At 39.2% G+C, this 18,867-nt stretch overlaps 1 protein-coding gene across 1 annotated transcript in view; it reads left to right on the top strand.

The window, feature by feature from the left end:
* Positions 1 to 18,867, top strand: part of SPOCK1 (SPARC (osteonectin), cwcv and kazal like domains proteoglycan 1) — a 262,026-nt gene that overhangs the window by 169,701 nt on the left and 73,458 nt on the right. Inside the window, exon 5 of the mRNA XM_054287845.1 lies at positions 7,735 to 7,867. Coding sequence (XP_054143820.1) covers positions 7,735 to 7,867 — 133 coding nt within the window. The remainder of the gene's footprint in view (positions 1 to 7,734; positions 7,868 to 18,867) is intronic.

Genomic DNA, 18,867 nt, shown 5'->3' with positions numbered 1-18,867 from the left:
CTCATCCAGCATGTGAAATCCAGGACTGGAGATTCCTGCAAACTGATGAGTGGTGAATAAGGTTTCAGCTTTAATTACAAACTTCCTGCTATCTGCCCTCCTCCTTTGAAATTCAAGGCACTTCATTTTATTTTTACATAGTTTGGTGTCTGAGATTCCTTTTCATGTTAGTGGAAAAATAACGATGAAAAGGAAAATAATTCTCTTATAAAAATTCATGAGAACAGGCAGAGTTTAGAAGCTGCGTTATTTATTCAGGAGAGCACAATGACTTTTAAGAACACTGGGATTTTTTGTTTGTGTGGATTTTTTGGTTTGGTTCTTTTGTTTTGTGTACTTTGCCTGTTTTCATACCTGTGCAGCTGTTGAGCATATGTGTTAGCTCTAAAAGTTGAAAATCATTTAGAATTTAGATTAAAAAATGAATTGCCTATAAGCACAACAGTCTGTTAGCTAAGACTGTAAGTGGAACTTTCAAACACCATTTTTATGCATTGAGTGCTCAAAGGCAGAAATCCTTATGCTTCTCTAATGGCCTTAATAAACAACCTTATCATTTTTAGTCCAGGAATAAGTAAAGCCAGAACTAACATCTCAGAAAGATACTTGTACTGAAACCCTGATACTGTGCAGAGCTGTCCTGGCAGTTTCAGAGTATCCATATGAAATTACATATTATATCTGTTTAGACACAGACCTTGCTGCTTTCTGAGTAGCTTTGCTCAAGTGGCTGCATTTGGGGTTCCCTGACTGGTTTTGCAGGATTTCAGAAGTCACCTGCAGTAGCTGCATCACCTCAATCAAACTCACTAGAGCTTTTCTGGCCTTCCAGGCCCTCGGAATCTGTGTCAGCTTTTCCAAGTCATTTCTTCCTTTAAAACACAGAGAAAGTAAAAAAATAACAAGATTCTTTCATCTTGCAGAACCAATAACCCTGAGGACCCTGGGCCCCCAGGCCCTTTGTTCTCTTCCCAAAGCTGGTTGCCAGCTGGACCTAGTGGGATCCATGCAGGAATCTTCAGGGCATTTTCCCTGCAAGATGTGTCAGGGGGTGTTCTTGCAAAGCATACACTGTACATCTTTCAACTTTCCCTACATCCAGCTGACAGGTTCCTTCTGGAATGTTTTTCCCCCATGCTTATTTCAAAATGTCTTCTTACTGTTGGTAAGAAATAGAGGCTCAACTCTTCCCCTTCCCTTGGAAATACATGTTTTTTATTTCACTGGAATGACACCTGGTACACTTTCACTTCAGCACTTGAGATTTTTGCTTTAACTCTTCCCTAAATTTGTCATCTCTAGCCCTGTCTTCAGAGTACCAATTGCTTTCTGGGAACACTCTGGACAGAGTGTTTATTAATTGCTAATAAAATCTCATCAATGTCATTGTTTGAAAGAATAGCCAGTAGATAGAGTATCCATTTGCTGTGGGAGCCAGTCTTGAATGAGTTCCATTCTGCCAGAAGGGCCCCCAGCCATCACCAAGCCCCATTAAAACCTTTGCACATCTACCAGTGAGCAGTAGTCTTGTTATTTCTTATGGCTCTTTTAAGCCAGATCTACTGAGGAGAAGATATGAAGGCAGCAAGAGAAAGTAAAACCAGTTAGGTGAAGTTATTTCTTTGAATATTGAAATCAGGGAAAGTGGTACTTAGTACAGTGGGATGATGCTGACATGCAAGGCTGCATGTTATTATTCTTTGTATCTGAAAATGTAAAACCCAGGTGGAGAAATTGCTGTAATCATATGTCGTTCTCATTTTACAGTGTTTGTATTAAATAAAGAGTCTGTATCAGATTCAATAGCATAGTACCTTTGTTTTTCAAGGTAATATGTGTAGACTATTTTCTTCACAAATCCTGTCTGGTAGTGGCTCAAGGTACACACAGCTCTTGTGAAAAATATGAAAGGTTCTAGAAATGAGGCCAAGCTTTTAACTCTAGCAGAATACCAAAATGATACAGAGAGAGAAGAGAACACTGCCATTTATACTGGTAAATTTCAGGTTTGTCATTCCTTTCCTTGAGAACAAGAGAAACAACTTATGCAAAGGAAAGATAAAAACAGGCAGGCACTGCTGGCTTTATCTTCAGTGTGATAAGCTTCCTTCAGGGGGACATGAACAAACTATGCATGAGGCATGGAGAAGGTACAGACAGTACATTTTAAACTGTTCCCACTGTGAATTGTTCCAGCTTCAGGAAGCCATTTAAGTTTGCTGTCAGAGCTCCTTCCAGTTTCTGGTACCAGCTCTGGTGCACTGAACTTTTCAATTCTGTTTTAATAGAGCTAAAATAGTTTTATGTGACTTAGGAATTTTTTGTTTGCTTTAACATCCAGAAAGAAAGAGGGATGGATGAAGTTAATCCTAATCTTGAGGAATGTCTCTGTGAGAGCTATAATTGAATCTGCAGTACACAACTCACAGAGCCCCAAAGACAGGTTTACCTGAGAATCCTTGCAGTGGGTGGGCCCTCCTGTGGGTGCCTAACTCAAACCTGCCTTCCAGGGAACCTGGAGATGGTGACATGGCTGTTGCTTCATGGAAGAGGTCTCTGGAAGAGACTGTTGGGAAGAGTTGGCCTTTCCTGCAACCAACCCAGCTAGGAGTGGCAATGTCAGTAAAAGCTCAGTAATACCAGTTTGTCCCCATGAAATAATTTGGATTTGTCAAGTCAGTATTTTGTACATAAGGCCTGTTCTATCAAGAAAAAAAAAAATACCAACCAGCTCAGTCCTTTTCAATAGGATCTGAAAAAAGTAGTTGTATGATATTAAGCCCAGAAAACACGATAGGTGTAAGTAATTTACAACATGAATGGAACCAAATTCTATGGTTGTGCAACATCACTGAAACACCAAGTTAAAGAACAAGAAGAGATAGTACCAATCTCACAATTTGTTTATCTGATACTTTCTGTCAGAAGACATTGTGTAACTTATTTGTTGGGGTTTTTGAGAAACTTTCTGCTCTTATTTGCAGCAGACCTTTGAAAACTCACCTAACAAAATCTCCTTTGGGTCAAGTGTCTTTTTCTTGTCCAATAAAATTACTGAATAAGTTCTAAAGTCCCAAGAAGAAATTTTTATTTACTGTCTGCTTCATCCTAAAAGTTTGTCAGGACTTTCAAAACAGTAGCCTGCCAAAAGAACCTGATTTATAATTGCATTAAACCCATCAATGCTTAATCTGCTAATTTACTGTGTGTGCATTTGGGAGTAACTGATCTTGAAGCCAAGTAACATACTCTCGATATTGTACATTTTCTTCTTAATGAAAAATCTGAACATGTGTTAAATATAAAATTAAATGTAAATAGACTGCAAATGGAAAGAAACAAAACATCTTTTTTTCTCTGCAAGTGCATTTATTTTGGCTTTGCCAGAGGTTTTTCCATATATGTGTTTCTATACTGTTTCTGAAAAAATTGTTACCAGAAAAATACAGAGATTCCCTAAATAGCTCAGCCTATGTCATGCAGTCAAGGGTTGGTCAGGAATTAAGGCTTTGTATTTTTGGGTTTCATTGCTGTTTTTCTTTTTTAAATCGGAGTCAATTTAAGGTGCTTTGTTTGACAAACTTTTGCTGACTCAAAGGCACAGTTCAAACTCCGCATCAGTGCCCAGAACTGATGCTCCCAGCCAGGCTGGATGGGGCCAGGTGCTTCCCATCCTTGGGGCTGCCACCTGCACCCAGCTGGGCTGGGCTGGCTCCCCTGGGCACACCTGGAAGCCATAAAACCTTGAGTGGAGCCACTTTTCCTTAAGGTCCTTTTTGCATGGCTGGGGCTCTGTGCTTGGAACTGTGTGCTGATGTGCAGCTGTCTGTGCTCTGGCTGCCCCAAGCTGCCCTGCACCCTCCTGGCATCTGGCTGGTGGCATCTGCAGAGCCTCAGGCACTGTCCCTGCTCCTGTGCAAGCCAAGCAGATGGCAGCTCCCTGGATTGTCACAGTGTGTGGTGAGCAGTGTGTCTGTGTAAAGACTAATGAACTTCAGTCACTCTGCAACTGTGAATGCTTTAGACCACTGACATTTCTTTATGTATTAAAATACAAGAGGCTGAATGCTGTAAAACTTACCAAATCCATAATTCTTCTGCCTTTTGGTGCATTGGTTCACCAGTCTGCAAAACAAAAGCAGACAGTGTTTGCCTATAAGTCTTAATACTTGACCAAAACATTAATGTGTTCCAGCTTCTGGCATAGTGAAAATAGTTGTGGATCCTTTCAACTCTGAGTCTTAGAACAGGATTAAAATTGGTTGTCAGGAAAGAAAAAAAGCCTAATTTGCTTTGGCCTGGCTTGCTCCTGACACATTCATTCCAAACCAAGATAATTAGCATAGCAGAGCATTCCCAGAGTATGTGAATGTGCACTTCCATTGAGAGGGGATTTGCTGGCTGGCTGCTTATGGCAGCCAATGTTCTTGTCTAGGTTTTAATTTGTTTGTTTGTATGTTTGATGTGTTGTTAGGACTTATAGGATTGAAAAGCTTCCAAAAGTCCTATCCAGCCTCTCAAAAATACTACTGCAGAAAAATACATGTTTGTTTTTGGAAAATAGATGTTCCTTTTACAAGATAGGTTCTCAGCTGTGGTTTTGCTGGGGTACCTGGGTATCCAGTTAAAACTTTCAGCTGCTGGTCACTTGGCCAAGCTGACAAAAATTAATTTTGACTTATTTCAAATACACTTTGAGGCACTTTGCACTCTCATTTTGGAAAAAACTTGCAGCTTGAAAAGAATATATTAGGTTTTGAAAGCCAGACTGTTTCTTGCACAGAAATGGCTGCTGTGCTACCAGTTCCATGCACCTGCCGGAATGAGGGAGCTTCAGATTCCTTGCAGCATTCTCTGCCTCATTGCACACATTATATGAAGTGCTACGAAAATTGTTTCGTTTTTATTTCATATTAATGAAATGCTTTGGGATCTACTCCACTGTAAATTCCTGTTATTAAACATCACTCTTTCAGAGAATAAACTTCCTTTTATTATCAAAAGGAGATCCTGAAGATAAATTTGGGGCTTAGGAAGAGTAAATGTTTCCTTCATTGTCTGCAGGCAGAACACAGCAAATGGGGCTCAGGTGAACCTGCTGAGGTCCCCAGCTGAGGGGACCTGCCAGGCTTGGTGTTGTGTTCCAGACAGCTGCTCTGAGAACAGAGCTCAGGCCTAAGGCTGTGCATGTTCTTTATCATCCCTGTAAAGTGATGGAAAGGGCCACCAGGCTCAATGAGATGCTGGAATGGCTCGAAACAATCAAATTTAATTACTTTTTTCTTTCTTTTTTTTTATTCAAGTGATGATAGGGGAATGAAAAACATCATCAGCTTCAGAGGAATTTTCCAGTAGGAATTGGCTTTGCAATATGAATCTTGAAGGGATCAAAGGATTAAATAAATTGAGAGCAAGGGAATGTAAGGCTGTGCAGAGATGGACAAGAAGCCCTGTCCTGAGTGGACTTTTCTTTTAATGTTATAGTGTAGAATACCTGATACTATTCTGTACATACAGATACCTGTAGTGTAAGAATGTGTTTATACTTCCCACTCAGATCCTGTGATTTTTTTAGGCATCAGTCTAGCTAAGAACTGCAATATATTTAATTTTGATGAGGTGCTCGTTAGTTCACTCACTCCGCTCCATCCTCCACGCTTCATGGCTGATGTCTTTGATGATGATGGCACTAAATCATACACTTCGAATTTAGCATTACTTGGCTGTTTTTCTATAACTAATCCTAAAATGTTCTTCTTAACAATTTTATGTCTAGCAAAGGATCTATCTTTTGAAATTGTGGAAGTTAAAGTCAGTAAAAAGTCTGCTTTAAGCTCTGACCTTCTGCAGTCTCCAGAGGAAAGGCACAGCTCCTTTCATATTTGTCTCCTAACTCTGCCCATCAGTATCTACAGTACAACATTCAAACATATTTTTGACTCTGAGTTTGTGCATTTCTAGAAGTGTAGGGCTGTAAGTAAAGTAAATGAGGAAATTTTCCTGTCAAGCTGAAAAAAAAAACCAAAAGTCATGCCTGTAATCCAAAGAGGTCAAGAAAATAAGATAATCATTACATTTTGATAACAAAGCATAGTTGGTGGCTGCAGAGAAATCAGTTACTGTGGAAAACTTAAATAAACAGTTTGTACAGCCTCAGCATAAGAGAGTAGATCCACAGAGCTGCTTTGGGGGGTTCAGAGCCAGTAAACATCCTTATCCACAGCATTTAGCACCTGGTGTATTGGTATTGGTTCCTTTGTAGGCAGAATGCATCTGAAACAGGGAGTGCTGCTCTCTGCATTAAGGAGACTTCTTCAAAATAACAAGGGAATTTTGTCTTTAATAGTTGGCTTCTGTTTTCATAGTTTATTATATCATGATTGGATTCCTTTTGTGGACCCAATCTTCTTAATAGTACTATTCATCTCTGGCAAAGGTTAGACTTGAGTGAAATTAGGACTGAGATGAAAGAATAGAATTTATATTATTTAGCAGCTGGATGTGTCATTACATCAGAGTTGGTATTGTGTAGCAAATTGCAAGCTGTAGTGAAATTGCTTTAAAAAATATCTGTATATATTTTTCTAAAACTGTGATAAAGTCATTCAGCAGCGCATTGAAATGCATTTCTAGCTGAACTGTGATATCATATCTTTTTTCTTCCTGTGGTACAAGAACAGATGGCAGTTATTTTTCTTACCAGTCTCCAGCAAAGCTGCTGCACTGCTTTGCCTTCCCTTGTAAATGCTTTCAAGTGAAAGACAAGTACACACCACCAAAATGAAGCTGCATTGTAACACTGGATTGGGGTATCTAAAGCAAACTTTTCATCAGCTTGCAGCATTAGGCTGGTGATAATTACTTAACGTCCTATCAGTCAAGTAGTTCACTATGACAGGAAAATGAGCCGTTAGAGGCAATGGCACATTTTGCAATAAGTTTTTGGAGCAGATGTCTTTCTTCATAGACATTTTTAATGCAATAATTGAGTATTCTATAACTTGAACACAAGTGCAGTCACTCCCCAGGGACACACATTGGTGGGTTTGGAGATGCTCCCTGTGACTTTATGGCATTCCTGGGGGATTGTGATTGATCTGAGAACCTCAGCTGATCATTCAGTAGCTGGTGTGTCAAAAGGGCTCCTGCTTGTATATAATATTCTGTATATTATAGCAATATACAGAATCACACACAAAAGTGTGATTCTGTATATTGTTATAAGTACAGTTTAAATTGCAATGTTTTCTGAAGGATTTTGTTTTAAAATCATTGCTACCTTAGCACCAGTTTGGCAGCTCTGAGAAGGCTTGGTGAAAGTGTCTCTAAATACAACCTGGTGTAATGTTGCCTGCATCACCAGAAATGCTGAGTAGCTCAAGAAATGCTATATTCTGAAGTGAAATCATCTGTAGTTATAAATCTAAATGAAACCACCAAGTGCTGTAAATCTAGGGTTGCCTACCAATTTATGACTTTTTAGATTGCCTGCTGTAATATGCCATATTATAAAAGCATTGTTAGGAGCTGTATTTAATTTACTTGCTTTAAATTATGGTTTAGTAGACTTGGCAGCACTGGGTTAATGGTTGGACTCGATGATCTTAAAGGTCTTTTCAACTGAAATTATTCTAAATTAATGCTGTTCTGAAAATCTAGCTTTATTCAGAGAAGCTCTAATTCTTCTGTTTTATACAAACTACTCAAAAACTCTGGTGTGTCTTTATTTTACAGCCTTCGACAAAAGAAAGGCAACTTGGCCCAGAAGCACTGGGCTGGAGCAGCCAATGTGGCCAAGTGCAAACCCTGCCCTGTGGCACATGCCAGCACCATCTGCGGCTCCGACGGACACACCTACAGCAGCCAGGTAAGGGCACACCCACAGCACACACCTACAGCAGCCAGGTAAGGGCACACCTACAGCAGCCAGGTAAGGGCACACCCACAGCACACACCTACAGCAGCCAGGTAAGGGCACACCCACAGCACACACCTACAGCAGCCAGGTGAGCTCACACTCACAGCACACACCCACAGCAGCCAGGTAAGGACATACCTACAGCACACACCTACAGGGCACACCTACAGCAGCCAGGTAAGGGCACACACTCACAGCATCCAGGTAAGGTGACACACCCACAGCACACAGGTGAACTCTGCCTGGGGTCACACCCACAGCACCCAGGTGAGCTCTGCCTGCAGCCCCAGCTCCTGAGCAGCACTCAGCTGGGATGTGGGGTGAAGGTGAAATGCCTCTTGCTGTTAGGCAGTATTGAATTACACTCTTTGTTACCCTAGGAATGTTTTTTCATGTAAAAAGTGCTAATAAATGTAGGCCTTTCCATATTTGACAAACAGCAAATCAGAATGCCAAATTGCAATCTTGTGACTTTCTTGATTCATGTTTCTCTAAATAGCCTGTTCTCTTAATGAAGTAGAACAATTTTAATATTGATGATGCAACTGAAAAAGAAATATCATTTGATGAGATTGGCTTGTTTAGACAAGAGGATTTGGGGATAGTTTGTTTGGGGTTTTTTTAAGACTTGGTCTCCAAATCATAAAGTAACTTAGCAGAATCATTCTTCAGTGATAGATATATTTTTAATTGTCTCTTTTTTCCTAGACTGCATGGGTAACATATTACAATTCATTTAGCCTGTGGCTTTAATAGGCTTGTGTGCCAGATGCAGCATATATGGTACCATAAAAAATTCCCATAACCCAGTGGGGATAAATTGACTCATTGTTATACTGAAAATACGATCACCTTAGGGCTTGACTCAATAAAAGAAAATGTCTTCACAGCCATTCAGCATTCCAGATCTCCCATTAGCAAATAAAGCCTTCCACGCCTTGGACACATGTCCCAAAAACAGCACTTCAGGCACTGGAAAGCATGTTTTAGGGAATACCCTTAAGGTTCTCTTAAATTCATGCATACAAAGTAATGTTTAACAGCCAGTAAAACTACCTTTTAAAATCCAAAAATAGCCTTAAAAAAAAAAAAAAAAAACCAAAACTCAACAAACAAACAGGAAAATAAAGCTATCAGGGAAAAAAATTTCTTTGCTGTGTTGTGACAGCTGCATTATTTTCTCAGCTGGGCATCTTGAATTCTCCACTTATTAATGGACACAAATATTAAAATGCTGCCATGCCTTGGTAATTTCAGCTTCTCTCCTGTTCTGGCTGAAGGATTTGCATGGCCAGAAGGAGCAAATGAGAGCAGAAACTCGCATCTGTGCACACAGACTGCAGGAAAAATGGCCACATGTTGCCTGTTAAACAAGTTATTCTTTAATTCTCTCTAGGAGTGTGTATTACAGTAATGTAGCTTTGGTATTTATGGTTAAGGTGGGGTCATTTTAAAAACTTTTTCTGTCTGAACTCTTGAGTCCATAAGACATTCTGTAGTAAATAGATTTCATTTCATGTTCTGTCAATCTATGCACTCATTTCTGTGCATCTCACCTGCCTCTCTCACTGTATAAACACATTGTACCTGCCTCTCTGTTAGCTCCAAATGGGATTTTGGCCTTCTCTGTTTCTCACCATAAGATCTAACTGGTTTTCATCAACATACTGCCAATGTTATAAATTCACTGAGCTACTGTCATTATGATATAAGCCTGACAGCTACAATGAAGACATGAAACATTTCCTGGTGCTGACATGTTTGACTGTCAGAGACACTCAGAAGTTGCCTGTTTGGGTTTTGGGTTTTTTTTCAAAGGAGATTATTTTTAAAGATTTATTCTGAAACAACTTCATTTCATCTTTATTTATTGTATGTTTTACAATCAATTGCTCCCATTCTAGCAAAATTCAATTTATTATTTTTTTTAGAAGATTAATTTTGGTAAATGAGCTGAAAATACTTTGGGGATGGCATTAAAAAAAATAGTGTATGTTAGTGTCCCAACATATAATACTAGTCTATAATAAATAATAATAATAATAATAATATAGTACATAATAATAGTATATGTTAGTGTTTATGATCAGGAATTATCATTATGAGTATCTGGTATCTTTTACAAAAAAACCATACTGCTTCCCTCAAACTCACTGTTAGAATTCACCAGACAATGTGATTCCTTTTTCTTGCCTTCAAGTCACTAAAATCAAAGTTTTCTCAGTAATTTTCTTTCCCATGCCAGTGCTGTTGGCAGGAATTATTTCTGGCCCTGCAGTGCTGCCATGTTCTAGCCCTGACTGTGAGAAGGTACCCATGGGGACAGGAGTGTGGGCACTGCTTTGTGCAGGGATGTGTTTCCTGGTCCTGGCTCTGCATCTCTGAACGGGCACTGATGAGCTGGGAAAATGGGCAGGTTCCTGCTGAGCTTGTGAACAAAACATCGAGACAGGCCACAAAATTTTGGGGGGGAAAAAATCTTCTGAAAGTGCACATTGGGCTTTTGCTGCTGCTGGCAGCCAGGTGGGACAGGCAGACACAGCTGCAGGAGGGTCTGGGCTCTCCTGCAGGCACAGCTCAGGTGGGAGAAGGGATTTGGGCTCCTGGCCTGGCAGGGCAGCATCAAAGTGTTTCAGTGATGACCTGGGGCTGCCATCCGACAGCAGCAATGGACCTTCCCATTCTTTGTTTTCTGAGGAAAAAAATGAATGAAACGGAAAAGACACAACACAAGTATGACTGGGTGATCAAATGCAGATGAAACTTGGGTGTCAAAAAATGCCCAGTAATTCACATCAAGAAAATGCACACGTACTAAATATATATCTCACAAGCTCTCATTTAGCCATTTGATCCTGGAATAATTCCAGCTATTTCTCAGGAAATGTAGTAGACCTAGAGGCAAGAATTTCTTGGCAAAACTGGGGAAAGTCAACCAAATCAATAATGCAAGGGTTATAGGGGAAAAAATAACAAAAGATAAACTAAACCTCAATTTTTGAGCTTACTGGTCAATGTAGACAGAAGTTCAGGATGTTTAACTCAGCCTTGTTGAATTCCACCAAAGACATGGAAGCCTTCAGCCCCACAATTCATTTCTTGAGGGCTAGTCAAAGGAATCTTTTGTCTTTTTAATCTTCCATTGGAAAATATTCAGTGGTGTTGATTTCTAGCACAAAGACAAATGATAGAATGCTAAAAATTATAAAAATGCCATGCCCACATCTTGTGCTACAATGATTTAAGTGTCACTTAAACTATAGGAGGCACAAGGTAATGAGAACTTTGATGGCTCTAAAGTTGATTTAGCTTCGTCTTTGGGAGCTGTACTGCTTAAAAAATCTGACCAACCTTTAGGCATTAAACCTTTCTGGTTCTTTTTCTGAAATCTTGAAAACTTGATCTGGATTTCCTCATCTGCTACCCATAAGTGCTAAAGTGGAAATTGATAAGCCCCCTTAGTAGGCTGTAATGTGTGGTTGGGTTTTTTATTATTCTAGTTTTGTTTTCCAGATGAAAAACTAATTCTTCCAAGCAATGGAATTCTTCAGTTGCACCAATAATTCAGCACTTCTGCATTGAACACAGATGTGGTCTGTATGTACTCAGTCCCTGTACACTGTTTACAGCAACTGAAAAATTAGTGGTTTTTGAACTTGCAGAATTTGCTTTTATTTCTGGAAAACTTGATAAATGATCACTCTTCCCTGTGGGCTTTGAACTCTAAGAAGCTTAGGTTTATCAAAGATTGCACTGATTTATTTTCTCTAGTTACTGCTTGAAATGCAGGTATTTCAACATGTACACCATCTCTCACATAATAACTTTGTACAAAGAAGTTTCCTGGGTGTAACAGCTCCATTTAATATTGTGACAATACAAAGCACTTCCATAGGTTATTACAGGCAGATTTTCAAAGCTCTTGAAAGTACTAATGAATTAAGCTTATGAGGTACGTAAGCCCTGTAAAGAGCTCAATGTAATTAGTTAATGTTTTTGTCAGCAACACATTAAGAAGAATAACTTTGAAGATGTCAGTTTTACAGGAACTTTAATTAAGCTTGTTAATAAAGCAATTACATGAACATGACGATGACTGTACTTAACTAGTCAGAAAATGAAAATTAGGATCATCTTAAATTACAAAACATACCACCTCAATGACTAATGGTCCCTTCAAAGATGGAAAGGTACATTGGCATAATTATTATGTTTCTAATTAGGTACATTGTTGTTCTGCAAATTTTAATTAAATCATTGTGAACTAATTAAGTCCATAATCATGTCTCTTTCTGTTTGAAAATGTAAAAATCATGTCCTGTTGTCATAACATTAGGTAATAAATTTGATATTAAGGGATGTACAAGAAAAAAATTTCCAACAATCTCGAAACAGAAGAAAAAAATAACGACCAAAATAATGAGACACTGTTAGTTAAATGTGTGCAAAGTGAAGGCTGCTGCATTTAATTAGGGGGGGTCTGTATGCAGAAACACAATTAGTAAAGACTTGTTCAAGTGTCTAACTGTTGAGCATTTAGTGCAATGTGGTTTGGTTTTCCATAATCAATCTATTGGCTGCACTGCCTGTCCTGGAGCCCTGGGGTGCTGCTCCTCAACTGTGGTTTGCACAATCTTTCCTCTCTGTTATTTGTCTGAAGGCTTGCTTGGCCTCTTCTGATGGAAAACAAGATACTCAACGACTCAGCAAGCCTTAACACTTCTTGTGTGCCCACTTAGATAAGGGTTAGGTTAAATTCTCTGCTAACTTTTAGCTTTGGTCTGGTTTTGTAAGGGAAAACTAAGGAAATAAGAGAGGATGTGGGGGGGAGGAAAGTGAGATGTAACAAGATATGATTAAAAAATTCCATGGGCGAGAAAATCAATTAATCCTTATGCATCTGCTCCCTGTATACATTTTAAAGATTGTTGGTGGGAGGTACAAGAATAAATTATTCTTTCAGATACCTCTTTGTGAAAATTGATAGATTTTATGGGATGTGAACCATTCTGAATGAACTTTCTACAGGAAAAAGATTTTGCAGCATTTTAACTACTTCCTTATTCTAGTAGCAGATTTTCAGCATTATCCCTATTTGATAATAGGAATATTTGACTCCATGTGTTATTTGATTCCATGTGTTGCAGGGGAGTTCCTAACTGCAGCAATACCTCTGACATGAGGCTTCTAGCACTGCTTTGTTCTCCCAAATGGGAGACTCAGAGGACTGTGGGAGAGCTGGAGCTGGCCTGATACACCTTTGTGTATCCCCTCCTTTGACTCTGGCACATCTGGTTCCTGCATTCCCACAGGCAGATGTTCCCTCAGCCTGTGCTCTGGGCCTGTGAGACTTGAGTTGTGTAATCCAAAAGCTGTGTGAAGCTGTTATTGCATAATCAACTCCTGAATAATAAATTTTGTCTCTCAGAAGGCAACACAGGCAGAGTTCTGTGCTGTGCATCCAGGGCTGCACAGTTTTATTTGGCTCAAAGCATGAGATGAGCAATGTTTTTTGATCAAGTGCTACGTATCCTAAAGACATCCTGTTGTTCATATGGTGTTCTTCTCTGCATGGTCTCTAGAAATGAGCAGAAAATTGGGAACAAGGTAGATCTGTATTCCTCTGTACCTTGTAATCCATGTCAGTGTCTTAAGATAGTTAAGTGTAAAGGGCATTTTTGCATATGCTTGAAGAATGGCATTTCTCTTTTGGTCAATTAATATGCTTTAAAAATGATTTTCTACCTCCTACAGTTTTGCCAGTGATGCCTCTTGAGAGTGTCTTGGCCACAAATTAACAATCCAGGACAAAGATCTGTGCTTCCCCCTGACTGGGGTAACCTTTGTTAAATTCTGAGGGAGCTGGGAAATAGCACTTTTGAACTCTGCTCACATAATCATTCAGTTCTGCAAATTCCTGAGCTTCCTTTCAAATCCCATTTAGTTCTGTGTTGAAGTGAAGAAGCTTTTGCTTTTCAGTGGTGTCAGACAGTAAATTCAAAACCCCAAACAATGCTCTACCAATTTTACATCCTAACCAGGAAAAAAATAGCCCTGCATAACCACTCATCTGTGCACTGCAGCTGCTTCTGTGACAGCTCCCCAGCTAAAGCCCATGAATATATACATGTTTGCAAGGATTTTTACCTGACATAGTAGGAATTGTGAGAACAGCCAGAATAGAGGCTTCTGCAGTGACTCAACAGATAGAGGGGGAAAGCGAAGAGCTCTGGGCAATTTTTACAGAGTAAGGGCTGCTTTGTCATATTGCCAGGTTTGAGATTCTGTGAATTAATGAGAAATTGCTGTGGCCCAGGACATGATGTTCCTTCAGGGACTGGTTGTTGCTATCCCCTTAGTCTTTGGAGGAGTCTTCATGAAAACAGCTCTGCAAAAACAGATTGGGGGGGGGAAAGTAAAGAAAACAAAAAATGAACAAAGAAAGGAAAAACAACAAAAAAGGCATTTTTAATCCCTTGAATAAACCTCTTACAAAGAAGATACAGATTCTTTTTGTTGGAAACTGGCTACTTAAAGCTCTGTTAAAGCCTTAAGTGTCAGTGTTGGAAGGAGATGGGGTTGCTTTGGTCCTGCTGGAGCCTGGTGATCTCTCTGCTCCTGCATAAAGGCAGGACAGAGAAACAGTGGAGATATTCTGGGAACAGATTAAAGTGGATCACAACCTGGTTTTGTTTTTCCTTGCTATAATATTTCTTAAGAGAGATCACTTAAAATTTTCACTGCTTTAATTTGTGCTGGGGTCAGTGAGCAAAAAGGCCCTGACAGAACTCAAAATTTATGCAAAGTTGTGTGCCCAAGTTTTAGCAACTATGAGCTAAACAGGCTGATCTAATTGGCGTATGCTGATGTTTATCTCCTTTCTCTAACCTTGCCTAGCAGGGAAAGATATTTTTAGTTTGTTTTTCCATATTCTAACGTTTCTTAGTCCACAACAATTTAGCCTTGCACAGACTGTGTTCTTTGTGATTAACATATTGTGTCAGTTTCTAAATCCATATTTTCTCTTTAATTCCTGAATCTGTTATTTTGCCATATTAAGGCTTGTCAGAGTTGAATGTTTTAATTATCAAGTCAAGCCTAAAGACTCTGGAGGAGATTATGATTAAATGCCTCTGTTAGGTGGGTTGCTGCAAGTGGTAACTCTTCCTTCATATTATTTTGGTGACTTCACTAAAGAGAAAAACTGCTCTAAACTCCCTAAAAAATCCTTCTTAATATATAGCTGCAGTAGTGATGTATAAATACCATGCTGAGAAAGGCAGAATGAGAACCTATGCAGAATAAAACAACCTTCAGGTTTCCAGCCCACAGCCCCCACCACTGAGGCACAGGCAGAGGTGAAGCTTCAGGAGCACAAGGCTGCTTCTCTCACATCCAACTCCCCTAAATTCTGTGCAAGCCCATTTTCCCAAATGGCTCTGAAAATACTCAGGGCTCTCTAAAGCAACTGAACGTGCTCATCTTTTAGTGCTGCAGAAGTGCAGGATTTTGGCCTGGTTGTTTTGAGTTTTGCCAGTGCTCACCCAGCACAATAAACCCTAAATAAATTGTAAAAGAAGAAGTCTACTCTTTTGACAGTTTTATGCTTTTTTGTATTGTGTTCATTTAGATTGACCAGATTTCATTGATAGGATTCATTTAAATTTATCTTCCTTAAATAGATTAGATTCATGCTTACCCACCAAGTGTATCTAGAACCTGCATGATAATGCAGCTCCTCATATTTTCAAATCAGTTGTTACAAAAACACTAAAAAAAAAAAAGAGGAATGGACTGGGAAGATGTGTGTGGGGCTGAGTTATACATATCTAAAATATCTTGGCCAAGGTATCCACCAACAACAATAATTTGGGGATTTGTTATGGCAATTCCTAGCATGCTAAAATAATCTTAATATAGATTTATGTTTCCTTCTGGTTTTGGTGTTTTGTGGGGTTTTTGTTTCTTTCAAGGGAGGGAAATTGCACATTCCCTTTTTTTATATGCAAGGGTTGATGCTGGAGAAGGGCAGCTTCTTGCAGAGAGCTTGGTCCCCATACTTTTCTGATTTCCCCACATGTGTCTTATTCAGAAGGATTAAATAATGTTTAGAATGTCGCTGATTTTTCCCCTTCCTGTTTATGAACTTCTGCAGTGTTGAGGACAATGTTTTTATTTAGGCACCCAGGTAGGTGCTGCCAATAATTAGAAGTCTGAATATGTAACATTCCTGCTGCTGGCTGCTCATTATTCAAAAAACCCCAGAAAAACAGTGTTTTTCTAGGGAATGTGTTTAAATATATGTGCTGAAGTCTTACTGAATTAAATAAGACTGAATCCTATTAGCATCTTGAAAAATGCAGTTCTGTGCCTGTTTTAGGCTGGAAGATGTAGGCCTGTCAGCTGTATTTGACGCAGTAAATGAACATCTTGTTTAGAACATAATTTCTCTAGATTTTCCAAAAGTGCATGATTTTTCCTGATGTTTGTTATTATGTGGCTGATTTTTTGGGGGGGCAGGGGGGAGGTGTATTTTAAATTCTTATTAAAACGTTTTATTAGATTTCTAAGAAGTATTTTTGGATGAAACATAGCAGCAGCAATGACTTCTTGGGCACATTACACCAAAGCAAGGAGCACTAGATGTTAAAATAAAAGCAGAACTTGGAGCTTTTTCTTTCCACATGTATGGAAGGAGCCAGCGCTGAGTGACAGAAGGCAATGTCCTTATTAATAAGCCTCTGCATTAAAATTACAGCAGGAGCACAGGGAGAGAGAAGCAGCAGTGAGTTGCCTGTGACTTGTGTACTTGGAGTTACTGTGTCACTAATGATGGATGGAGCAAGCAATAAAATTTGACCTGTCAGGTTATGCTTCTGAGGCTAGAAGCCTTAAGGCATTTGTAACTGGCTTCAGCCAGTATGTTAATGTAGGTGGTTTGGAAAATTAGATTATTTGAGTGATACAGCTGGTTTGCATTTTTAGTATTCAAAAGAAAAGCCTAGAAACTCAAAGGGACTGAAGTCATAATGCTTGTTTGTGAGCTGCCTGTTGTCCCTGTATAATAGAGCAGGCAGAGGAGTAGTTTTCAGATGAGACGTTCACAGTGTGTAGAATATGAGTTATTTTAAATGATTTTGTGGGGCATAATTCTTAAACAGTGTGTGGGAGGTGCAATGCACATAGTTTCCATTACACACATAAATCTCATTATTATCTTCTTCATATTCTACATTATGCTCAAATGTGCCCCTGTAGTATAACAGGACTAGAAAACACTTCTTGGGGTTGACATTACTCAGTGATTTGTCAGTGTGGCATGAAGTGCTTAAGTGAACACATTTCTCATAGCTGAAAAAATCTGTGCAGTGTAAATCCACAACTAAAGTGGGTTTTAAATAGCTGTGCACAAAGTAATTCTATCATATTAAATATGTTCAGTTGGTGTTAGAAAGAGATCACATTGATATTATACACATAATATTGAGGAGATATTGTGGTAGTTGTTGCAAGTAGAATGATGTGCATATTTTCCAGTGAAAGCATTTTATAGCATAATGTCAGTCTGAGCTCCCAGAGTTTTCATCAAAATCAGTATTCTGAACTTTCACTGAATATCTAAGGCAAAATTCAGAGAGAAATGTCTCTTCACCCTCAAAATAGTTGTACCCTGGGCTAGAAATCAGCTGAGAACCTGCCCAATGATAACTTGCATGTTGACAGTTCTTCCTGAGGAGGTAGGGAGTGGCTTTGGGGAGGTTGGGAGTGATGGGCTGTGTGTTTGTTTGGTTTGGTTTTGTCAGAGTGAAGTGGTGGAGGTGGGACAGAGTGCTCCAAACCATCAGAACATGGAGTCATCCAGATTACCTTTTGGTAGTGCTGTAAGGATTGGGCCATTTCCAGAGGGCTTTGTCTTTTCCTTCAAGGGCTGCTCAAATCCCCTTCTCCATTTCCCCCTCCCTATACCTCATGTACTCTGCTCTAAAGTGTTTATTCCTTCCAAGGAGAGGAAATGGCAGGAGAGAGTTTTGATTGACCTGGGAGCATTGCAGAGGATGTCAAAGGTGGTTTTGGACTGGTGGTATTAGGAGAGGATCTGTGGGAAGGAGAAAAAACAATGCTGAGAATATTATAGGGGAATGGAAAGACATCAGGATTCATTTCTATGAATCCATAGAAAAATTGGACTCCATTTCACTGTTTGCAGAAAACCTTGAACCAACTGGGCCTGTGCCCAGTCACTGGTAATTAGATGATACAAGTGGAATTTTTTGATTCACTGAGGGTTTACTTCCCAGAGGTAATACTGAAACAGAAGCAGAGAGCTCACCTAGTTGCATTCCCTTCATCCAGGATATTTTCTTCATAATTAGAGGAGAGCAGAGAAGAGAATTTAAAATACATGTAGACATACCTTTTAATTTTTGTTTCCACATGCTTTGGACTATTCTCCAAAGATCTATACTCTTATTTTCCCATTTTAATGTGTTACAGATAAAAATAAGTATGTAAGGAGAAATAATGTTGCATGTTTTAATGTGATACTTCTAGTTTGCTGTAATGTAATCTTAGTATAAGCAGTTTCTGCTGCAAATATACTTTTATAATTTTTCTTAGGAGAAAAAAGTATATGTTTTGTTACATGTGACAGATATGAGTGGCAGATATTTTCTTATTAATGGAAGTCATGCCTTCATTGTTCTTACCTTTTCAAACTGAGAAAAGAAAGTGAAGTGGGTCAGGGTCATTTTGGGTCTAGCTGGCTGTACTCCCTTTTTCTTGCAGGAGATCTTGATGAAAAGCTAGGGAAATAAAGGAGATATGGAAGTTTCCAAGTTCAGGTTTCAGCAGTGCTGGTTGTGAGATCTCAGTATGAATTTCTGCAGCTGGATAGAGCAGATATATCAAAAGAGTTATGGTAACCTGCACTGTCTGATAAAAACCCCCAA

This window comes from Melozone crissalis, unplaced genomic scaffold (genome assembly GCF_028551555.1).
Source record: "Melozone crissalis strain CALT ecotype California unplaced genomic scaffold, PUWL_Pcris_2 ptg000061l_1, whole genome shotgun sequence".
Taxonomy (NCBI): Eukaryota; Metazoa; Chordata; class Aves; order Passeriformes; family Passerellidae; genus Melozone; species Melozone crissalis.
The sequence above is the reverse complement of the archived record's forward strand: the minus strand, read 5'-3'. Positions and strand labels throughout refer to the sequence as shown.